The sequence below is a fragment of the Protopterus annectens genome, chromosome 8.part0, assembly GCF_019279795.1.
Source record: "Protopterus annectens isolate FY-2018-M chromosome 8.part0, PAN1.0, whole genome shotgun sequence".
Taxonomy (NCBI): Eukaryota; Metazoa; Chordata; order Ceratodontiformes; family Protopteridae; genus Protopterus; species Protopterus annectens.
In genome coordinates, this window is record NC_056741.1 from 1,592,901,541 (window position 1) to 1,592,927,616 (window position 26,076).

The following is a 26,076-nucleotide window of genomic DNA, read 5'->3' on the forward strand; positions in this document are numbered from 1 at the left end:
TGACTATAGAGTCACCTATGACTAGAGTGTTGGGTACATTGTTATGCCTTATGGGCTGTAGTTGAGTGGCACACTGAGTTTGTGGGCTATGTGTCATTTGGGTTGTGTTGGGGGTGGAGGTTGCTAGTGTTTCTGCTTTGGAGGTCCCTGTTTCTTGGGTAGATTTTTTTTGAGAGCCTCTGCGAATGTAGGTGTGTGTTTTGTGTTTCTATGTGTGTATCTTGGTGGTGTAGGTTTTGAGGAACGATGTGATGAGTGTGGTGTGGTGCAAGTGTTTACCTTCTCCTTTTGACTGTCTAGTCCATTCTTGGGTGAAGAGAGCTTTGCTTCCAATTTGGCTATATAAGTGCATCTCTCACAGGTTGTAGTGCTGGATGGTAGGAGAAGAGGGTTGTCTGTGTACATGAGGCAATTGCTGCATTGCCCCAGGATGCCCAGATTCATCAGGTAGACAGGAGAAAATACCGGGAGCTGACCCTTAGACACACCTGGATAGGTGCTTATTTATTAAGTACTAAAAATTGTTTTCCTCTAGACAAGTGAGGAAAGTTGAGTGCTGTAGTAATTTGTAGCTTATTTAGTGCTTACAATGAGTTCTGAACAAGTGCTGAGCTCAAAGAAACAGATTTGAGTGCTGAAACTAGAAAACTGGCTAGTTCTAAGAAACAAAATTAAGCTAGAAGGCTTCCCTCCAACACAGAAAGGCTTGGGGGTTCAGAAGCTTACAAACAGTCCTGGATACAGCAAATCTGTATCTGGACTAGACGACTTACAGGAAAGGCAGGAAACAAGCTTAGAAAATTATTATTATTTTTTTTTTTTAAAGTGGAAAGGGGAAAGGAGGAGCAGAAGCTAACTGGGCTGGCCTTCTCAAATGTTTGCCCTGAATTAGGTAGAATGAGGTAATGACACTAGACTGGGAGGACTGTCCCAGATCAAATTTATAGTAGGGGTGGGCAACTGCAAAGCCACCAAGTATAAAAACAGGATACCAATAGGGAGAGAAGGTGGGAAACAAAAATCAGAACAAACAAACCCAACCAGATGCTTAACAATTGTAGAAAATTCTATTTAATACCTCACAGACAGTGAGTAAAATAAAAGTGGTATAAATAACTCAGAAATAAGCAAAAAACAGGATACTTAATGTTATATATCACAGATTAGTTAGCTCAGAGCCCTTCCTCCGACTTCCTCCGATTAGCTCAGTGAGAAATGGCAGAAACACTCACAAGTTAACTTCTTAAGTAACAAAGTTGAAACCTGAAACAACTTTAAAAAAACCTTGAAAGAAGAAGGTGCTTACTCCAAGGCGTACTCCAGGCAGCCCCAGTCAGCCAATGACCACAAACAATTCACTCTCCCTGAAATGCTATACTGGCTTTGGCTAAGCTATGATGGCCTGGAACATGTGCTCAGACACACAGCCTCTACTAACAAACAACTAGGCCCAAAACACAAGCCTGAATACAGGACAATAAGGATAAAGACATCACAAAAATACAGGGCAATAGGGGAAAGAAAGGGAAGAAATCAAATGCCATCATGGAATTATCAAATAGAGAAAACTATAAAGTAACTAAGTCAAGAAGTGTCATTGCTAGAAAAGTATAGAAGAGGGAACAGATCAACAAAAATATTTAGAAAGATAGACTTAATAAAAGCAGTATGCAGTATTAGAACAGACCAGGAACTATCAGACATAATCGGAAACAATAAACTAAAGATATTGGCACAGGCAGAAAAACTCAAAAGATATGCATATAAATATAAAGGAAAAGTACAAAATAAGCAATTCATTGATGGCCCAAAAAAGTTTTAAAGAGAATTGGGAAACAAAGCTAAAGGAAAAGCACCAACACAAAAAAGAAGAACTAGATATTTTGGAGAAATATCTATGAAGATCCTGTGGAACATAATAAAGATGCTGAAAAGATAGAAGAAGGGAAAGAAACAGTAAGAATTTCAAATGTAAAGGATATGAAATGGGATGAAGTAAAGGACAGAGAAATTGTAACAAAATTTAGAAAAGCTTCTTAATGGAAAACCCCAAGCCCAGATGCAGCACCTAACCTCTGGCTAAAAGTATTTACATCTTTACACAAATATTTTTCCCTGAGTAACAACTACTTACAGTATATGCACACTCCAAAAGGACTCCAACCTGGTTAACAACTCCTGAAGAGTAAACCTGCATGCTATCCTACACACTTTAGACAAATAACTTGCCTTACGACAATGTATGAACTATACACTGGAATTGATACCAGCAGAGTTTATAGTCATTTACAACAAAAGTCAATCAAAGCAACAGAACAAAAGGGTTAACAAAAGAAAAAGTCACATGGAACAAAGGGGAATTTTTTGTTAAACAGTCAAAATGGAGAATTGTAAAAAGTGGAAGAATCTAAGTATGAGAGAGATAGATTATAAAAAAGCATTTGCCAACATCCCATATTCATGGATGAAGGAGTGCTTATAGATGTATAAGATACTTCCTACATTGATCAGTTACATTACAGTGACCACGAAATGGTGGCAGACCACTTTGCAGCTAATCAATGATAAAGGACAAATTATTATCCCAGGGATAAAAATTTCAAAGGGGGGTATTCCAAAGTGAATCTTTGTCATCGTTGCTCTTTTGTCTTGTTCTTAACCCATTAAGATTACGTCATGGTTTCATGGTTACAATTTGGCTCCCGGAAAACAACAAAGTATAAATACTTCTCATCTTCTTTTTGTAGATGACTTAAAACTGTGTGGTTCAACAGATGAGTAGCTGAAAGCACAACTGGAAGTGGCCAAATCTCTCTTAGATGATATAAGAATGTAATTTGTCTCGATAAATGTGCAAAAGTAACATTTAAAGCAGGAAAGATACAGCAAAAAAAAATATCAGTCTGTGACAGGAATGTGATATAAAGGAGCTTGAGCAGGATGGAGTGTATAAATATTTTGGAATTGACGAAGGATCAACATTATACAACACCCCCCCCCATTAATATTCCAAAACGTGCACGCTGATTGGTCAGTGTGCATGTTGTAAATCAGACTTATACTAATGGAAAAAGGTTCGGTCGCCTGAACTTTTTCCATTTGTTACAGCAACGGAGAATGCAAGATCTCCATTGTTTTTAGAAAGTGTCTCGCTATGTTAAAGGAGTTTAACATAGCGAGACAGCTTTAAAAAAGCAACAGAGATCTTCCTTTCTCCATTGCTTTTTTTAAAGCTGTCCCTATTTAACATAGTGAGACAGCTTTAAAAAAAAGCAACGGAGAAAGGAAGATCTCCATTGCTTTTTTTAAAGCTGTCTCGCTATGTTAAACTCCTTTAACATAGCGAGACACTTTCTAAAATGCAGCGGAGATCTTGCTTTCTCGTTGCTTCCACACATAGCTCTGATGTACTGCATAAGCATACATGCGCAGTACATCAGAACTGCTGCAGAATACCAGACAGCTGCAGAAGGGCAGCACAGAGGCATTATACAATGCCATTATTTAAGAAAAGTAAGTATTTTTTTCTTAAATAATGTCATTGTACAATAGCAATAACCCACTTATGGGTGTGGGTAATGTTGGATTTATCCACGGCTGTCTTTGTTTGGCCACTCGGGCTTCGCCCTCGTGACCAAACCACACCAACCGTGGGTAAATCCAGCATTACCCACACCCAGGCGTGGATTATTGCTTAAATAAAACATGAACAAATGTGAACAAAACTCATTAAGGAATATTTTAGAAGACTAAAAGTAATACTGAAAACAGCCCTGATATCTAGGAACAAAGTCCAGGTTATAAACCAATGTGGTCTTCCTGTTCTAGCTTACAGTTTTGGGTGACTGGCTGTCCCAAAAAGGTATTGGATTAGTTGGACAGGAAAATAAGAAAAATGCTTCACACTTATCAAATGATATATACAAATCAGTGTATACCAAGATTATATATTCCTCATTCTGAAGGCAGTATGGGTCTCCTTGAAACCAATTACATGTATAGATCTGCAGTCATAGGACTGCATAATATCTGCTGACCTTATTAATCCAAACATACTGAAAGTTTTGAAACATGAAGGGAGCAATTCTAAGATGACATCCTTGCATAGTTTAGCAGAATCATATCGGTGTCAAGACAGGAATGTAAACCAAGGCAGTAGTAGATAAAAATCAGGCAGCAACTGAATGTGCCAAAAAGAACCCCAAAGGAGAAGGATAAGATGAGAAGACAAGAAATTTGGAAAAGGCATAAATATAGTTGCAAATACAGAAAACTCCTGGAACAACCTAATGTTGATCAGGATCTGACACAGGAATAGTTACGGAGATGTGAATTTAAACCAAAAGATGTAAGGTTAAATTTGTCAGCCCAGGATAGTGGACTACATGCACATTGGTTTACAAAGTAAAATGACCATGTGGGAGAAACAGAAAAATGCAGGTTCTGTAAAACAGAACTGGAAACAGTCGCACATCTTGTTGCTGGTTGTGATATACTAAATTGCAGAATGCCTCAATACTGAAAGGCATAATTAATACAGCAAGACTGTTGCAATGGGGATTCTACAAACGTTACAATACTGAAGTAGCTGAGAAGCATTGGAGACATGAGCCACAAAGCATTACAGAGAATGATGAAATTTATATCACATGGGATCACCCATTACCAACAGTTCATAAAATATATGTGAGAAAGCCAGATATAGTATTCCAAGAAAAGAAGTAGCATTGATCATTGAAATTGCTACATCCAGTGATTAAAGTGTCATACATACAGAGAGAGACAAAGTCATAAAATACCAGGATTTGCCGGCAGAAATTAGTGCAATGTTGAAGAAGGATGCCAAGACAGTTCCGATAATAGCAGGAGCAACGGGTCTCATAAAAAATAATTTACAGTCTTATTTAAATATGCTACCAATACACATAACTCTGTATGAATTGCAGAAGTAGTTAGTTCTGGGCCTGTTGCGGGTGCTACGAACAGCAATTCTGACTAACATCAAAGACTAAAACAATACTAATTTCATGAACTTTAATCATACTTTCATTTAGGAATGGGATCCACTCCCATCATGGTATTAGAAACACAAAATACTTGGAGAAATTAAACTGTGTGAACCTCATTGCAACACCTTGGAAAAGGCAAATAGGCCACCCAATCAAGGCACGCCTACCTCCTTCTTGGTTGCCTTCTCTTCAAACTTCTACACCAAGAGACAGACTGCCAACTATAAAACTAACTACATTCAACCCATACTATAACCTAAGAAGCCAATCCACTAACAGCCCTATTCTCATAACTCTATTCAGTAAACTTCATTCCCCAGATCACAGTTTCTCTACTCTTCCCCCTAAACTGTCGCAATCTTTGCAACTTTATCTTACACAAATCAGAGACTCCAAACAGTTTAGACCTAAGTTCAAACAATACCTAACTGAACAATGTATGCGCACGTCAGAACACAGGCCATGTCCCCTGACTCCCATAGTTGTAGTATTACATTCACCCAGAAAACGGTCTGCTTAATCTCCTAATCTAAAAAAAGCAGCAGATTTTTTTCCACAACTCAGTCTATTAACCACAAACCAATGAACCAATGAAGCAGGACAACCATGATGACAAGATGAGGTGTACCAGGATAATACAAGAAAAATATGTTTTATTAAGAGGAAGTGCATTGGTCTGTATACAAATTGAATCAGACTTCATCATAATCTGTTAAAAAACAGCTATAAGTGCTCCATTTAAAGCAATTCACACAACAGCTGACCCCTCTTTCTTAAAGATAAATACACATTTAAAAACGTTATATATATACTCATTCACTCATAATAATAAATAATAAAAATACGTAATTATATGTAAAATAACTCCTTTGAATTATATTAAAATGAATTGTAATGATAAAAGCATTATATAATGAAATAAAAAGTATGCATTTAAAATATTTTTTCCTGCAAGAATAACAAATTAACATTCCAAAAACTTACTCATCCAAACACTAACCAGGCTGACCCTGCTTAGTTTTTGAACTCAAATGACAGCAAGCACCTTGTTTTTATATTACAACTTGGTTGCCTACAATTTCAAAACACTGGTAATAGACATTGCATTATTAATGCCAGTAGGCTGAGTTGCATTCAGTAGGAGCTTCCACCTTAATTTCCTGTATTTTAATCTCTTTTCCCAGCCCCCTTCACTAGTACACATTTCAACTTTATCTATAATAAAAACAAAATCTTAAGTTGTCACATAGAATGGAATATTTATAAAGTGCATTACTAATAACTTTCTTTTTTATATCATTCTGATTATCATATATCCTTTGGCTCAGCTGTCTCTCTGTTTTGCCCACATGGAAGGCATTGCAGGGAAGGCAGCTTGTTTGGGGGCAAGATATCATATGTGGGTAGTTGGCCACAATTATGTATGGCCCTTCATGAATATATCTGCAATACTTACATGTTGCACACACAGCAATTTCCCCCTATTAGAAGCCATTAAAGTCTGTGCCATTTCCCCTATTAGAAGCCATTAAAGTCTGTGCCATTTCCTCTATTAGAAGTCATTAAAGTCTGTTCTTATTTCTTTTCAAAAATCCCTTTCAAATGTATGTCTCTATTATAGACAAATCTAGGGATTGTTTCTAAAATGTTTGTGTCTGCAGTTCATCACTGCATTCTTTCATTATTTTTACTAATAATTTCCATTATTGTAGAATCTGGCCCTGGGCATACCTGGAACAATGATAGTCAGGGCCAGATCCAGCACCAGGTGACCTAAGTAACTGCCTAGGGCCCACAGCTGCCTGGGGGAACCCAACAGTCAAGATGTACAGCATTATAAAAATAAAAATGAAGTTGGAACACATTAAGAAGAATAAATATTTCCTCTTCAGTTGCTGACTTTTTTTTCCTTGTAGGTCTCTTTAAAATAAAAGATGATTTCTTGCTGCGGTCTCTTCTTTCATTGGCTCTGTATCCAATAAGGGGATGCAGAACCAATGAGAAACTTCCAGGAATTTGTGCAGTTTATTAAACTATAGGGCAGCAACACTATGAAGCAGTTTTCCACAGTGGTACAGCAGTGTATTTTTCTTTATTTTATTGCAGTTTAGAAGATGCACTAGAGTACTACAAGTTTTAATTTGCAGTAGCACAGGAGTCCAGAGATGCATTTTTTTATTTTGCAGAATCAGTCTGGATCTAATACAGAGTAAGTCAGCAATGTATACAGAAAAGTCACACAGACTCAAACCCTGGTCCCCTGGACTGCAGGTGTTGTAACTAGCTATGAACAACAGTAGTTATGGTGTAAGGAAATAAATTTAATTGTAGTAAACAGGAGCTTCAACATATCAGCCATGTTTCTTTGGGTATGATTTTTGGTTTCCTTGTTCTGTTGAAAGTTGACACTGTTTATCATTTAGCTATGAATTCATTAGACAGCATGAAGTCTACAAGTTTAATGTTTATTTTTATTATTTTATTGATTTTGATATCTTTTTACTGGGAAAGTCCAACTGGGACAATACCCCATTTTCAGTGGTGGGCCAGGGAGAAAAGCTCCACATTGACATAATGTGTCTATTGTTAACAGTTAAGTAAAGTTATTTCAAAGCCTAAATACAGAACAATGACATATTAACTAAGTGAAAATTCAGCTTCATTTCATACAATGTGAACCTGTTCACACATAGTGCAAATATTTGGACAGATATAAACAAGCTGAAAAAGAACACTTAATACAGCAAGTACTGACAAGTTGGAGTTCACAGAGGTGACATTAAACACAGAGTAGACTCTTTGGAATAGAGATGACTAGATAATATAGCCTAGGCAATAATATATTTGATCTTTGTCTCTCTCTCTCTCAACAGCCAAAGCATTCTGGTGGTGGAAGGAGGGAGGGGCTAGTTTAGCCTTAGGTGTTGCAGGAGTATAATACATGCAAAGTTTGTTAGTAGCCGTTTGAAGTTGGAAAGGTTAGAGGTAGATTTAACTTGCAGAGGGATAGAATTCTCTTTTATAGTGACAGAGTATGAGTAGAGACTTTGGCCAGAGAATTTCTGGGTTTAAAATATGCTGAGACGATGTTGCTAATTAGATCATTACATCAAATAAATCTATTAGGAGGACAGGAATGGAGAATAGGAGTAAAAGTAAGACAGTCATTTGCTTTGTGAATAATGCTGTGATGTAAGCAGCAGATAAGCTGTATGTAATGTAAGTAGTGAAGCAGCTCAAGCCAATTCAAAGTCTTAAGGGCAATACAGTAGTAGCCGCAGCATTGTTTTTTGGTGGCAAATTTTGCAACCTTATTATTGCATACCTGTAGCTTATTTTTAATTGTTTCCTAAAGGTTGGTTAGGATGGGTGTACCGTATAAGAGTGATGGGAGAAGATAGGTAGTTACAAGAGTGGGTTTGGTGGTGTTGGTAAGGAAGATTTTATATAGGTTTCATTTCTCCAAGTCTTTTGGGTTTCTAGTATCAAGACGAGAATGGACCCCATTCCTAAGTCAAAAAATGATTAAAGTTCATGAAATTAGTATTGGTTCAATCTTTGATGTTATCCAGAAGTGCTATTTGCAGCACCCGCAGTGTGCCCTGAACTGACTCCTGCAATTCGTACAGAGTTACATGTATCAGTAACATATCTAAGTATGATTATAAATTATTTTTATAAGACCCATTGCTCTAACTACTCTTGGAACTGTGTAAGTATCCTTCTTCCACATTACCCTTATTTGCCTGTAAATCTTGGTATTTTATGATTTTGTCTCTCTGTAAATAAGACACTGTAGTCACTGGGTGCAGCAGTTTCAGTGATCGGTGCTACTTTTGTCTTTGTTCATGGACTACTATATCTGATTTTCTAGCATCTATTTTTTGAACTGTTGGTAATGGATGATCCCATATGACATGTACTTTATCATTTTCTATAATGCTTTGTGGCTTATGTTTCCAGTGCTTCTCAGCTACTTCAGTATTGTAATGTTTTCAGAATCCCCAGTGCAACAGTCTTGCCACATTATTATGCCATTCAGTATAAAGTCCCTCTTCCATTAGTGTATCACACCTAGCAACAAGATGTGCATCTGATTTTAGTTCTGTTTTACAAAACCTGCATTTTTCTGTTTCTCCCACATGTTCAATGGACTTTGTAAACCAATGTGCACATAGTCCACTATCCTGGACCGCTATTAACCTTTCATCTTTTGTTTTAAATTTACTTCTTCTTACCTATTCCTGTGTCAGATCTTGATCAACACAAGGTTGTTCTACAAGTTTTCTGCACTTGCAACTATATTTATAGATTATAGATTATAGATTAGTACTAGGCTAACTGCCCTTGTGAGCCATTTTAAGCCTAGCCAATTATCCCCTGTGAGATTCAAACACTGTACCTTGTGTTTGTAAGGCAAACACCTTAACCATTAGGCCATCCTCCCAACGATATTAGGCTATCCTCCCAACGATATGCCTTTTCCATTTTTCTTGCCTTCTCATCTGATCCTTCTCCTTATATTCTATCATTTGTTTTTTTGGCACATTCAGTTGCTGCCTGATTTTTGTCTATTTCTGGTTTGATTTACATTCTCATTTGACTCTGAAGTTTCTGCTAAATTAAGCAGGGAAATCATCTTAGAGTTATTCTTCTCACGTTTTAAAGCATTCACTATGTTTGGATCTTGTGAGGTCAGCAGATATGTATACATTAGTATGACTGCAGATCTATACATGTAGTCAGTTTTGAGGAGGCCCATACCTCCTTCAGAATGAGGAATATATAATCTTGGTATACACTGATTTTTATGTATCATTTGATAAGAATGAAGTTTTTTTTTGTTGTCCTGTCCAAATGATACAGTACCTTTTGGGGCCGTTCAATCATCCCAAAACTGTAACTTAGAACAGGAAGACCAAATTGGTTTATAGCTTGGACTTTATTGCTTGATGTCAGAGCTGTTTTCAGTATTAAGTTCACTATTCTACTAACCATAGCACCACCACCACCACCTTACTCTCTTTCTCTAACACTATCCTACAAAATAAAAATGCAGGTTCTCTCTCCTCAGCTACCTTCCTAGACCTCTCTAAAGCTTTCGACATGGTTCCACACAAACAACTCATCTCTCTTCTCAATAACCTATCCTTCTCTCAACCAGTCATCAACTGGTTTCAGAGTTACCTACCTGACTGCCAACAAGCAGTTGTTTGGCAGGATGACCTATCCCCCCACCTACCAGTCTCCATAGGGATTCCCCAAGGGTCCATCCTGGGACCCCTACTCTTCTCTATTTTCACCAATAACCTAGCCTCAGCCACAACACATGGCACACTCATACAATACGCAGATGATCAACCATCATCTGCACAGTCCACTCCCTACCTGAACTGCAAAAAGTCACACAGGAAGCATTTTCCACTATTGAAACTTGGTTATCCGATGCCCAACTAATACTCAACCCAAACAAAACAAAATTACTAATCTGCCAACCCACCAAACTTACCCTAGACAGCTCTCACTTTAACATCACAACAAAAGACACCACCATCCATCCTACAGAACACACCAAATTACTAGGAGTAGAAATAGACAATAAACTGAACTTTGACATTCACATTTCCATGACCATTAAAAAAGTGCACAAAAAACTAGGAGCATTATATAGAAATCAGCAACTACTTACCAAAGCAGCTAAAATTTCAGTAGCAAATTCTCATCTTATCTCCACCCTACTCTATGCCTCTCCGCTATTTACTAACCTTAGACAATGCGACCTAAATAAGCTCGAAACCTGCTACAACTAAATCACCAAATTCGCCACAGGGGCTTCCTACTGTACTCACCACTGTCTCTCACTAGCAGAACTGGGCTGGCTAGAGCTCCCCCACCTCCTTCAATGGTACCAACTTGCACTCGCCTACAAACTAATAAACCAACCACTAAAAGTCCCAACTCTCCAGAATCTACTTCAACCCTACATAACCACGTAACCACTAAGAGCCAGCCACAAAAACCTCCTACAGGTCACAAGAGCCAGTAACTCTGCTGGAGAAGCCTTATTCTCCTGCACTATAGCCAAACTCTGGAACTCCCTCCCATCCTCAATTACCTCTGTAACTTCTTGCACCCACTTCAAATCCTTACTAACTTAGATCTGAAGAAGCTGTGTTAACAGTGAAAGCGCTCATCTTTAAATAAATACTCATTCTTTTTACATAGTTGGTCTTGAGATACTCTTCATTTTTTGGACCTGTTTTGCTCCTGCAACTTCCAACTTGATTTTACTTCTAAGTGCTTTTTAAACTGGGTGACAGGCAGCATTCATCTGGTGTATTCATTGGTGTGCTGTTTTAAGTACACTTAAAAACTTGCCAGATATGCCCTTAAAACCCCCCCTCTAATACCATCCACTCCACCCACCCACTACCTCTCTCGGCCCCCTGTCAACAACCTACTTTTAGCAAGTTTGGCTACTCATGTTCCCAGCTACCTACCACATAGTGCTAACTTCTTGTAGCAACAACTGCTAATGGCTGTTATGTACCTCAAAAACAGATTGTATCAATTGTTCACTGATGAATCTCAACTACATTTGTAACCATGTTTAGTATATGTCACCATATTTTAAAATTGTACTATGTTCTACAGCTGTTTTACATCTATGTTTTATTCTTGTCTTACGTCTTCAGATGGACTAATGTCTATATTTTAAATGCTGTTTTTTAACTGTATAATGTAAGTAATACTTAATGTGGAGCTTTTCTCCCTGTGCCTCTGCTGAAAACGGACCTGTGTCCAGTCGGACTCTCCCAGTCAACAAATGTAAATAAATAAATAAATAAATAATAAATAAAAATAAATATTCTAAAATATTCCTTCCTGAGTTTTGTTCCATTTGTTCATATTTTATTGTCACTCCTTCATCATTTCCCAAGTATTTATACACTCTCACCTGCTCAAGTTCCTTTATATCATATTCTTGTCACAGACTGATATTTTCTTGGTGCTACAGCTTTCCTGCTTTAAATGTTGCTTTTGTACATTTATCAAGACCAAATGACATTCTTATATCATCTAAGAAAGTCTTAACTACTTGCAGTTGTGCTTTCAGTTCCTCATCTGATTTACTACACAGGTTATAAATCATACACAAAAAGATGAGAAGTATTTATACTTGGCTGTTTTCTGGGAGCCAAACTGTAGCCATGACCTAATCCATTAAGTAGCTTAATGGGTTAAGGGCAAGACAAAAGACCAGCAGTGACACAGAGTCACCCTGGAATAATCCCATTTGAATTTTTATCCCTGGAATAATAATTTATCCTTTATCATGGCTTAGTTGCAAAGTGGTTTGCTATTACTTTTTGTGCCTGTAGAGCATTCCTAATTTTTGGTGAGCCTTTTTTACGTTATTTTGAACATGCACACTAAATTTAAAGTTATCATCTATAATCAGTACACGAAGTTTTGTATGGGAGGCTACTTCAATTTCCATTTTGTTTACTAAAAATATTTTGAAATTCACTTTATTATGCGTGTGTGATCTGGGGTAAAATAGCAGTAATTTGTTTTGTCAGGGTTGAGTAGTAGCTGGGCATTATGAAGCCATTTCTCAACTGAGGAAAAAGCTTCTTGTATGTTATGGAGGAGATGAGGCAATTTATTAGATGCACATATAAGTGTAGAATCATAGAAATATTGTATAACAGAGACTGGACCTACAGGGGTATGGAAGTCATTGATAACAATATTAAAAAGGAGGGGACCAAGAACAGAGCTTTGGGGTAAACCAGTGGAGACTTGAAGGTATGGAGAGAGTATTCAGCCATTTTATAGACTGGAGCCTGTCAGTTAAACAGCTATTGAACCACAGTAAGGAATAGGGGGAAAGTCCAAGTTGAGACAGTTTCTACAGGATTTTTGGGTGAGAAACTGTATCAAAGGTTTTTCATTGGTCAAAGAATAAGGTGGAAACAAGTTTCTTGAGTCCCTGTATTTATTTATGGTATCAGTGAATGAGAGGAGGACAGTGGTTGTAATGTGTGTTGGGCAGAAGCCATGTTGGGTGGATATTAAGAGCCGTTCTTTACAAGATAATAGAGGAGTTGCTTAGAAATACATCTTTCAAGAATTTGTGAATGAGGTGATAATATTGCAACAGGCCAAAATTTAGAAACGGAAGTGCCAACTTTATGAAGAGGGATATCACAGGATTTTCTTTTTCATAGTGAGGGTACATAGGATTCAGATATTGATTTATTGATAAGAACAGACTCTGAGTAAGCTATAGCATTAATATCTATTTTTGTTTGTTCAGGTGGGAGGATGTTAGCTGCAAGGTTTGAGTGTAAGAAGCAGCTTTTTTGTCACTGATATGGAGACAGGTCCTAAGTAGAAGTTGCTAGCAATGGATATACAGGTTAACTTAGGTTCAGTAGGGGATAATGAAAGGGGAGTAAAAAAAGTGATAGTGTGTATGGAGTATGGAGGATGTTGGTTTTGGTCTAACCTTTTTGTTGAATTAATAGGACTAGGTAATATTGGGGGTGGTGTTAGAATCACTACATGGAGATGAAGATTTTAGTTAGAGAGGTAATACTTTCTATGAAGCAGATATTAAATAAGGTTCCAATTTCTAGTGGAGAGCTATTTTTAAAAGGGTTGTGTGCATTGTATGAGCGCAGATGCAGTACGTTATATATTGATGTCCAGGCATTTTGGGGAGATTTAAATTAAAAATTGTTTATTTTTTAATTAAGCTCTAAATACATTTTTAATTTAGCTTGCATTTTTGCAGTCACACAGATGTTTAATGCAGTGTTTTGGGCTACAACAGTTTGTCTAGCACTTACTGCAAATGAGTAAGGCTAAGAGTTTTTAAAGAGCTGTTTCCATCAGTGCATAGTTTGACTCCATTGGCCCTTATTTGTCTTCTATGTGATTCTGCAAAGTTACTTCACCAGACAGTACTCCTGGGCTGTCCCAGGCTGTCAGCAAATGACTTATACATTTGTGTTTTGAATTCTTGCACGTTTTAAAATATAGGTTCCAATTAGTTCTTCATTATATGCTATCTGAGTATGAATCCAAGCACATCTGTTTTATTTTACAGGGTTGCCAAATGCTTTTTCACTAAATGCTAAATGTGAGATTCAAGGGAAGAGAAGTTCACTGTTTTCTCACGCTATGTCTATTCTGAATGAAAGAGTGAGTTGTTTAGAAGATGTCTGTTAGTGTTTTTTTCTGTAAAATCTGCAGTAAAAGTTTTAAATGAAATCCAAGTCTGTGATAACTGTAAAAGTAAACAAGAAAATAGTATGCACACTGACAAGCTTGAATAGTGTTTATGATAGCTGGGGAGAGACAGCCAAGTAGTGGAATACTGTTATGGCTAGTAGGGCCCTGCTTTAGTACCCTGCATAGGGCCCAGTTTCTACACGATCTGACTGATTCAGGAGATACTGCTGCAACAATATAGCATTATTAGCCATTCAAGTAGGTCAGACGTGTACTGAATGATGTTGGAAGGAACAGCTAATTCTTGATGACAGAGAAGATATAGGGAGATTAAAAATTAAATGTAGGCATCCTCCAAGCATGTATGTTGTAAGCAGTACTATTTCTGATTTTTGTATGATTTGTGGTTTGCAGAACAAAAGCTGCTGCAGCAATTATATTGCCTTTAACTGTTTCTTATTGACACTGAAGACTGAATTAATCTGTTAATATAGCCTGGATTGTGTATTAGTCTAAATGTGTTGTATTTTAGTAGTCTAAGCATGCTGTTAAGTTGTAATATAAAAACAAGGTTCTTGATGTGGTTTGATTTCGAAAGATAAGCAATGTTGGCCCTGTTTAGTGTTTGGGTAGGTACTGTTTTGGAATATCAGTTTGTTTTTATTGCAAGAAAGTGTTTTTAGGCATGTATACATTTTTTATCATTATATAATGAAGTTATTTTAACATAATTCAAAGGAATTTTTTACACATACAAATTTTATTAATTAATCTCATAAGACGTTTTTTTAGTATGCATTTAACTTTAAGAAAGATGGGTCAGCTATCGTGATCATTTGAATTGGTTTAAATAGAGCACTTTGTGCTGTTTTTGATACATTCTAATAACGTATGACTCAACCTGTACTGACAAAAGTGCTTAATATTAATAGAATATTTTTTCTTGGATTATCCTGGTGCACCCCATTTTGTCAGTGTGGTTGTTCTGTTTTTTATTTCCCAACCAATCTCTCCTCGGTACATAAACTCATGCTCATTGCTTCCCCACTTGGCCTACTTATTCCCTACTATATATACAGTACCCACTTCTCCTGTTATTAGCTCTTCTATTGCAATTCTTAGTATTCTACTGTTCCCGCTCTTTTCACTCCTAACATTCCCCTCCACACTTGTGTAAACTATATCTGTTCTTTTGGCTGGACCGCATTTGCTTCACCTATAACATCTGTAGTATGCACTGTATAGTCCTGATATTACTTATTTTTTAACCTATCTTGTAAATATGTGCATATATTTTTGCATATGTTATTTTATGCTGCGATACTGTATAACTTAGTTATACCTTTATTTATTTTTTTTATTTTATTTTACATTTGTTTACTGGGAAAGTCTGACTGGGTTGTGACTCATTTTCAGTGGAGGCCCAGGAAGAAAAGGTCCACACAGAAAACATACAATATGAAAAAATACATTGAACAGAAAAATACATTAAAAGTCAGATTAACAATAGTTGTAAGTTATTATATATAACAATAGTCAACAGAAATTGTACATATTCACACATGTCATGCTAGTAAGAAGAAATCAGAACAGGGTTTACATATAACAATAGGCAATAGACACATGCACATCATTTGCATATGATAAGCTACTAAGAAAATAGGACAGATGTGTTTATTAATACAAGGACAGAACTCCTGACTTGATACGAACCTTGAAAACAGAGGATGAAGAGAAAAAGTGCCAACAGAGACACCATAGTCTTGCAAGAAATACTGATAGGCATTTGAGATGGTGAGAGTCCTTTTGAGTGTGTCTCAGTTTAGCATGACAAGTAAGCAATGAGTGGGGTCATTAAGGGGAAGGAAAAGATGGTAGGAAATTAGGTTTGGGGGTTGACTGAGGAAAAATAATAAAGACATGAGAAAAAAAAGGTTTGAGAGTTAATTTTATGAGGAGAAATTAAGAGATGTGGTAGTAGGTCTTATTAGCCTGGACTACTACAAGAGCATTGCCATGACTTGGTGAGATGAATTTTGAGTAGTTTTTGGAACTGGTTTGAGTTGAGAGTGGATATAATAGAGGAGGGAAGTGTGTTCCAGGCCTTAGCAACTTGAGATGAATATAAAGCATCACCTGAAGTATTTGTGGATTTGATAACATACAGCAGTGGTTTATTTGATGAACGAAGAGAGTGGTTGCTGGAGTAGGGGAGAATAATGTTGTTAAGAGCTGGTATTTTCTCAGGTTGGTAAACTAATTCATGAGCCATGCTTAACTGTGTGTATGTTAAGAGTTGGGGTAACTCTAACTAGGAGAGTTTTGTTAAGGCATGGCAGTGATGAGTCCTGTATGGAGAGTCAGTAGCAAATTTTGCAATTTTATTATAACGTGCTTCTAGTTTGTTTATGTCTACTATTTTAGGATTAGTTAGTATGGGTGAGGCATTGAGGAGTGTTGACAGGAGGTGTGTGTTCTGCCTATTGCTACCCTGGTGGTTGGGGTAACAAATCTTTTGTTTCTGTAAAGAGTACCCACTTGTTTATGTGTTTTCTTAATAGTATGGGCTATGTGAAGGTCAAAACACCTATTAGTTTTATGTGTAAATCAGGTGTAAATATTTTTGTATCATTGCTAGCTGTAATATGGAAGGTAGGTGGATTGTTAGAAGATCGGGTGGGTTGAAATATAATCAGCTTGGTTTTGTTAGGGTTAAGTACGAGCTGTGTTTGGTTAGCCATGATTCCACTTCAGTGAGGGACTTTTGAGTTATATTTTGTAGCTGTTGTAAGTAAGTGACTGCACATATAAGTGTAGAATCATCACTGTACCGGATTATACAGGCTAAGGGGGAGGCTGAATGTTAAGTGACAGGGATAAAACCAGCACCTCCAGATCAAAGGACATTGTTCTCTCCCAGAAAAGAGTGGACTGTCTTTCACATGTGAGTAGGGATCAGCTACTTCTGATGGAGGACTTTAACTGTCCTGGGTCTTGTTCATGAATAAGGGAAGTGGGAGTCAGTGGATTGATTAGTAGAGGCAGCAGTACTGCAGGCTTAGTAATGGACTGTTGTGGTAAAGTGAGGAGTTAGTTGGAGGATGAAGGTCTAACTTTACTGGTCAGTCTATTCCTCCACTCTCACACATGGTCGTGAGTTACAGCTAATGAAAAAAAAAAGGAAAAAGAAAGAAAAGAAAAGAAAATATGAGGCCACGTATACAAGTAGCAGAAACAAGGTTCCTTCATGGCATATTTCTGATCATTCTCCAACACAGAGTGAGTAGTTTAGCAGTCTAAGAGGATCTCGGAGTAACAACACTGCTCTTCTGAGTTGAGAAGAGTCACTCAATGAAATATGTGTACTTTGTGAGGACATCTGCCACATCCCACAGGAGGGAGGGGCCCACAGCACACACAAGACAAGCTGGAGGGATTATAGCTTTAAGCTTATCTGGGAACACCAAGGATGCCACAGAATGTGCTGAAGACTGTTGGTGAGGATAAGGAGTCTGGTCTACATTACCCAGCTGTCTTAACACTGTAAACTTCATTGGGACAGGTGGTGTGAAAAAAAATGGATGGATTCACCAACAGGAGAGCCACTTACCCTTTTCCAGAGCAGTACAAGCTAGGCATTTCTCCAAATGTTGTAAAACCATCAAGCCTACTGTACTGTTCTCATCAGATATAATGCAATATCATAGAAAGAACAGCATTGTGGTACGGTCCATTGACTGAAAAGGAATAGCTTTTAACACAGCCTGTCTGATGGATTAAGCTGGTAGACAAATCTCAAAAGACCAAAAAATGCAAGAAAGAAGTCAATTTTGGGGTATGAAATAGATTTGGACTTGTCTGAATGACCATTCAGGCCATTAAAATGGTCTCATTTATGGCTATCTACTGCATCCCTCAGTTTTCATTTTGTGATGTTGTAAATGTCTGAGCATACAGATAGCTCAACAAATTCTGCAAATCAGCAAGAGTTTGAGAACTGAAACATCATAGTGCTACTTTAAAAATGATGATCTATTTTGCTTTTAATACAGAATATTAAATTCTACAGATTAAATCTATATAAAGGTTACCACAGCAGTTTGTCTTTAGCATCTGTCTCAAGGTCAAGAAGCCAGAAATGCAAAGCAAATCTGCTGGAAATTACACAAAAAGACAGAAAAAAGGAAAACCTAAATATATTAACATAAATTTATATCAAAAGCAAGCAACTTTCTTTGAGTGAGGTGCCAAGTGCCAGACAGACAACCTGTGGGGAGATGTACTTAATTATAATACATGGATATACTCAAACTTGCAAAAAGATTCTGACAGAAAAGTAAAAAAGTAAGGTTACAATGTTACTGAACAACATATTCCACTTCTTTATCCTCTTTATACTTCCAAAGAAAAGTCTCAACGAGTGCCATCCTTTGTCAAAATATTAGTGCTGGGAGTTACCTAACCTGTTACACATTTTCATGATCTTCAGACATAATGCCACAGTGCTGTCCCTTACCTGCCACTGAGTGGAAGAGGTGTGAGTGTTAGTTGATCCACTATCAGTTTCTTCTTCCTAGCATCCAAATACACATATCTGGTAGTGTATAACTGTAGGTGGATTTCATGGAAGTTCCCTTTCTTGTCTGCTGAAATGAGAAACTTGTATACCTTTCCAGGCTCAAATAAAGTAATGGATCTAAAGACAGAAAAAACAAATTATCAGAGAAAATGGTTTTAATGCAGTGGTGGAGCATATGGCCTAATTAGTGCAATGGTAATAATGCTACTAAAGACAGAACGGTATAATTCCTCCTACTGATGTACTACTTCCTTAAGGAACATTCCAGTTCCCTCCACATAGCAGTGGCACTTTGTCACTGTAACTTGTCCAGAGCAGGACATGAACCTACAAGCTCTTCAGTAGACATAACTATCTCAAAGAGGATATGCAACAATTCTGTGCAGAATGGGAAAGATTCCCACATGACTAACCAGTCCACCTTGCCAAGCCCATAGGCAATCTGGCTCTATTAGTGAACCCATGTGAGCAGCACTGCAGTTAGTTTCTGGGCTATCAAACTCTTGAGGGACCTGATTTAAATTTTTATTTTTTTTTTTACCAAGGAAAGCTTATGTTTAGAATTTGTGAGCATTTTGTTTTACCACAGAGTTATGCAGATGTTAAGTGAAGGTTAGTAACAATGAGAGAAGAGTGTATTTATTATTTTTATAGGCAAGAGAGGTAGTTAGTAATAGGCTAGCAGCAGTGAGAGACACTGGGTACATGTGTGTATATGTGCGGTCTTGCATGTATGCATGCTGCATAACAGAGAAGACACAGCCCTTGCACATATGTGTGTATTGTGTGGGTGTGCGCGCGTGCATGTGTGTGTGTGTGTGTGTGTGTGTGTGTGTGTGTGTATATATACTGTGTATGTATATCTACGTATGTATGTGTGTGTATACACACACACACGCATACACATATATATATATATATATATATATATATATATATATACATATATATACACACACACACACACACACACACACACACACACACACACACACACACACACACACACACACACACACACATATATGTGTGTGTGCCCATGATTGCCCTTTTCCATTACATAAGTGGATGGGAAAAAAAACAATTTAGAAGCTACATCCTGCTCACATACACACATTGTGATTATAAAAAAAATCCTCATAATATACATCTAACCAGGCATTATTCATCACAGAATGAATGTCCACTGTTTTTTAAACACCTTTATTACAGTATCATTTAAGATTATATAAGCATGCATACAGTAATAGACTAGATAACAAATCATATTAATATGTTATATTAGTGTATTACACAATGCATATATATTTTCTCTCTCTCTCTTAACAATTATTCATGCCAACATTATATAAATTGCTCAATTCCTGCCTTCCCTTAAACTTACTGTTCCTTCTAAACATTATTCTGCTTTGTAATGTTATACAAATTCTATTTATTTTTATGTAATTTACTTCTCTTTTCTAAAGATCCCACCTCTAGTTCTTTTATTGCCTTTAACATATTCTGTATTTCAGTTACTGCTGGTTAAGATTTTAATTTCCATTTTTTAGTAATTGCATTTTTAGCAGCCAATAGCATTAATTTTTGATAAGGCCTTACTATGTATAGACAATTCAGATCCTGTGTCCCAGCTCAGAAGAAACCTTTCTTTATTTACAGCCATTTGCTCCCCCAACATTTCTGACAAATACTCTGCAGGGAATTTTTAAAATCTGCCAACTCATTGCACTCCCAAAAACAAGCTCTCAGTTGCCTACTGGTGATGTCTAGCAGCACATCCATTGATTTGATAGGTGAAGTTTTAGTTGGTTTTTAACAAGTTTGTATTCTGAATGGATTTCAGTCGTAGTGGGATATGGTTCCATAGTTTCGCTACTTTGTTTGAATATAGAGTCAAACAAAGTGGCTAAACTATGGAACCACATAGTTAAGCTATTTTGAATGTAGAGGATCATGTGCAATATTAGATGACTTGCTTATTGTGATTTTTCTCTAGAGAGCAAAATTCTATTGGGTGGTAGTACTGCATTAAGTTGTTAAGGGTTGGGCAATCTTTTGCCTTATATTGAAGTCTGTGTTCTGTAGTTAGCTGGGAAAGTGTTAGATAATGTGGTAGTTATAACCAGTATAATTGTCTCAGGACTAGGCAGTGGTGTGTTCCACTTTTATAGTTTACTACATATCTGGCTATTTTATTATAATACTACTCAAGTTTGGACAGCTGTGAGACTTGAAGGTTAGTGAAGACTGAGGCAACATAAAAGAGAGGTGGTAGTAAGAATGTAGGGTTTAGAAGTAGTTGTGAATTATTTAGCCATGTTTCAACAAATAAGGATTTTTCATAAAGTTTATAACTCTTGGAATTTAGAGACAGAGATTTGCCACAGCAGATTATTTTATTTATTTATTTTATTTTATTTTACATTTGTTTACCGGGTTAGTCCGACTGGATACATATCCCTTTTCAGCAGAGACCCGGGGAGAAAAGCTCCACATTTGAAGAAAAACAACAACACTACATAGACATCATAAGGAACAATCATAGTATACAAAGTTCAGAGATACTCAGTTACAAATACACTCTATTTAATTCCGCAAATACATGAGGAGTAAAAACCCCGATATTAGGGTAGGTTAATAAGTGATGAGGTTAGAGTTTTAGGTCACTAGGGAGAAGGATATATGGTTATTCACAGGTCAATTCTATGGTTATACGGAGGGGGCCATCTATGAGGACCCACGTGAATTAGAGAATAGGTTTAAAGGGATCTAGAGAGATTTTAGGTGGAGAGTCATTAAATAATTGTGTGTGGGTGGAAGACAGTTATATGATCAGTCAGGATTGTCACAAGGGCATAGCCAATGGGTCTTAAGTAGTGACTTGAGACTAGTTTTAAACTGGCTGAGGGAAGTTGAAAGTCTTAGGTCATTAGGAAAAGAATTCCAGAGCCTTCCGATAGAATTGGCATAGATAGCATCACCTCCTGAGTTATTTGATTTCATGGTTTGTACCAGGACACTATTAGAAGATCGGAGGCAATTAAGGTTGGAGTAGGGGGTCAGGAGTTTGTTCAGAGAGGGAGTTTTATCAGGTTTCATAATTAATTTAAATGCTTCTGTAAGTTGGTTGAATTTAAGAAGGTTAGGTAATTCTAACCAGTCCAGTTTCTTTAGCTTATGGCAGTGATGAGTACGGTAAGGGGAACCAGTAACAAATCTAGCGATATGGTTATAAACAACTGAGAGTTTGTTGAGCTCATTTTTATTGAGGAAAGATAGGACAGGGGAGGCATACAGTAGGGTGGAGAGAAGATGTGACCGTGCTATAGTTAGTTTGGAATACGGAGTAAGAAAGTTCTTGATTCTGTACAAAGAGCCTAGTTTCTTGTTTACTGTCTTAATAGTTTGACTAATGCGAACATCGAATTTGAGCTTGTGATCAATAGTAACACCTAGCAGTTTGGTGTTAGTGACAGGCTCGATGATGGTGCCGTTGATGGATTGAACGTGAAAGATTGTATTTTTAGAATGTGGTGGATATAGCCCTAAGGGGGTTCGACACGTGGGGAAGATTAGAAGTAGCTTGGTTTTTATGGGATTTAGGATGAGTTTCCGTTCAGAAAACCATTTTTCAACTGCTGCAAAACAGTGTTGGGTGACTGTTTGGAGATTATGGAGAGAGACATCAGAACAGATCAGGGTGGAGTCATCTGCATATTGAATGCAGGTGGCTTGGGGGATGACTGAGTGTAGGTCATTTATGAATACAGAGAAGAGAAGGGGACCAAGTATAGAGCCTTGGGGAACTCCTATGGTATTTGGAAGCAAGTTAGATAGTGTGTTTTGCCACTGGACTGCTTGTTGTCTGCCAGAAAGGTAAGCATTAAACCAAAGTAGGGCCAGGTTGTTGAGGTGAAGGGATTCAAGGGTGTGGAGCATTAGTTGGTGATTGACCATGTCAAAGGCTTTTGACAGGTCAAGGAAGAGAGCAGAAGTAATTAATTTGTTGTTCCGGTTATTGTTTACTGAATCAACAAAAGAAAGGAGGGCAGTGGTGGTACTATGATGGGGGCGAAAACCATGTTGAGTTTTTGACAGAAGATTGTTTAGGGTAAGGTAGTGTAGGATTTGCTTGTGGGCACACCTTTCCATAATTTTTGCTATAGGCGACAATATTGCTATAGGTCTATAGTTAGATGTTTCCGTAGAGGCACCTCCCTTGTGAAGAGGGATGTCGTATGATATTTTCCAGATTGAGGGGATGGTGGCCTCATTGATGGTTCTGTTTATCAGGATTGAGATGGGATAGGCAATTTCATCAGATGCTAGTTGTAGGTATTCGGCTGGGAGACGATCAGCCGATAGGGTGGATGGTTTGAGTTTCTTTAATAGAGTTCTAATATAGGAGGTGGATATTGGTTGAAAACTAAAGGCAGGTAGATTTTTTCCAGTAGGACTGGTTAAGGAGGTGGAAGAAGTAGGTAACTGACTGGCTAGTGCCTGAATGGTCTCAGTGAAGAAAGAGTTAAAGGAGTTAGCTATTACTACAGGATCTTCACCTATAAGTTTTTCAGGGGTAGGGGTAGTTGATTTCCCAGAATAAAGGAGGTTATTAAAACCTGCCCAAAACTTCTTTGGATTATTTTGGTGTTTGTCCTGGAGATGATGAAAATAATTATTTTTATCTCGGGTAGTATATGCTTTTGTTGAGTTTCTAAGCTGCTGAAATTTGATGCGATCTAGGGGTTCTTTGGTGGTACGCCAGTTTACCCAGGCCTGGTCTCTGAGCTTAATTTTAGATTTGGTGTCTTTAGTTAGCCAAGGTGCAATCCTGATTTTGGCTCTGATGGATCGGTTTGGTGCATGAGAGTCCAGTATTTTAAGGAATGTGTCATTAAAGTATGTAACACTCTCATCGATGGGAAGTGTTTTTAGGATGGACCAGTTACAGGATTTAAGTTCTGTTAGAAATTGTTCAAGAACAAATTTCTTCTTGTTTCTGACTAGCTTATATATGGGAAGGTTTGTACATGTCAGCTTATGTTTTATGACGAAGGTGATAAGGTGGTCACTAAGATCATTGGGGAGGGTCCCCGTAGTATAGGTAGGTGTGTCTTTATTGGTGAGAATCCAGTCAATAATGCTTTCTTTTTGTTGAGAATTACCTATTCTAGTGGGAGATTTTATATTTTGGGAGAAGCCATATAGGTTAATGGGCAGGGGATTTATCTGGTCAGAGTACTGGGACCAGTCGAGGTTGAAATCTCCTAGCACAATAGTTTCTTGAGGGTAGTTAGAGGTAAGCCAGCTTAGGGTTTGCTCCACAGTTTCTAAGTTTTTCCCTGGTGGGATGTAGACTAAAATAAGATTGATACTCTTTTGGTTGTTTAGGCAGATTTTTAGGGCAATTAGTTCCATATTGGTGACCTTAGGGGGTTGTGTAGGATTCATAATGATATTCAGGGTATTTCTAAACATTACTGCTATTCCACCACCTTTTTTTTTATCTGATCAACCCTGAGTATATTGTATCCAGGTGGAAGAATTTCTTTGTCCTTAGTGGATGGTTTGAGCCATGTTTCCGATAGACACATGATGTCTGGGAGATGAGTGGCTATCATAGCATGTAGATTATGTATCTTGTTATTTATACTTCTTAGATTGAGATGGAGGATGAGGAGGGAGCTAGAAGGTCTTTGAGTTAAGATAGAGGTGACAGAGTCTAAATCAATGGATGGGCCTGGGTTGGGGTGAATATCACCATCTTTGGTAATACTTGCTTTCAGATGGTCAAAGAGTCGTAGAAGTTTACTTAGTATCTTCAGACCAGATTTTGTAGTGGTTATTTTAGGGTAGCGCTGAGTGAGATACACACTTTTGGGGTGGAATGTTGTAGTGGTACAGTTTGAAGGTGAGATCTGATTCAAGGGAGGAGTTAGATGAGAGCAGGTGTGACCATTTGGGAAGTGAATACCCAACAGTGTTTGGTTTTCATAGCATGATAATAGATATGGAATCATTAGGAGAAGAAGTAGAGGTGGGATGATGAACTTCATTGTTTTGCCCAAGTAGTAGAGAAAGGATGGCTAATATTATGTGAGGGCCAACTAGCTGATTGGTGATTAGCTGGAAATATGGGAGGAGGTATATTAACTGGAGGGGGGCTATGATTGGTTCAGAGATTAAGTGGGATGGGATTCAGGACCTAATAAATATAGATATAGCGGGGGCGGGTGGGATATGGGGGCAGGGTGGGGAGCGGAGCGAGCCCGAGCGTAGTGAGGGTGAAGCGGAGCGGGGATACACTGGACAGGAGTTTACAGGGTCCTAAAATCAGCTGCCTGTAAGTACAGAGCTTTGCTAAAGTGGAACAGCTAATTCCTTTTATTCAGTATTTAATTTTAAACACTTTCAGTATAGTTAGGTTGGGTTTGTGTCTACTACTAGGTTTAGCAATAACTATATTTCAGAATAAAAGTAGTAGATTTTATGTACACTATTAGTTATAAGTAGTTTGGACAGGGGCTGCCAGAATAAGTGAGAGAGGTACTGTTTTGTCCCTGCATGCGAGACGCTTTACAATAGTACTTAAAGTTTAGGAGGGTATTCTTTTACCCTAATTTCTTGGGGAATTAGTTGGCTGAGAATGTAGTCCTTTTAGCCTGCTTGTGCATTCGCACCACAGTCCCTCTGCGTCTCCACCGGATGGTTAGGAGCCACGCGGTTGGTGTTTAAGGGGCTGTTTAAGATAAGATGGAAAACATAGGTTATGCAAAAGGTAGTATAGTGTTCTAGTTTAGGAATGCCTATGACTTATGCAGTTTAATTCAAGTAGTTAGAAATAACTAGCAGAGAGGTTGTTATCAAGGTTCAGTATAAAGCAAACCAATATGCACGTGTTAGGCAACGAAAACATTCAGTTCAGTTAGAAAATATAAACAACATAAGCATCAGTGAATCCTGGTTTGTAGCAGGTTAATGATAAAGCTATAGCTTTGTTGATTAGGTAGTATAAGACACTACAAGAAGCAGAAACACATATGACCTTAATCAGTTCCACTACGCCTTACAGTGCTCTAGTAGCTGAAATGTACGCTTTTAGGTCTTAGAAACAAGAGTCGCTAAGTCAAGTATTCCACGTGGCAATCTGCGTATCAGTTAAGTTAAGCAACTAAACATCAGTGGATTTGCACTATTAAGTTACAACATATGGATAGAACAGCATTGCCAACTTCAAATAATAAT

At 37.6% G+C, this 26,076-nt stretch overlaps 1 protein-coding gene across 1 annotated transcript in view; it reads right to left on the minus strand.

The window, feature by feature from the left end:
* Window positions 1–26,076, minus strand: part of LOC122809553 (lipase member H-like) — a 462,467-nt gene that overhangs the window by 47,963 nt on the left and 388,428 nt on the right. Inside the window, exon 9 of the mRNA XM_044081135.1 lies at window positions 18,769–18,948. Within this exon, the coding sequence (XP_043937070.1) occupies window positions 18,769–18,948 (180 nt within the window). The remainder of the gene's footprint in view (window positions 1–18,768; window positions 18,949–26,076) is intronic.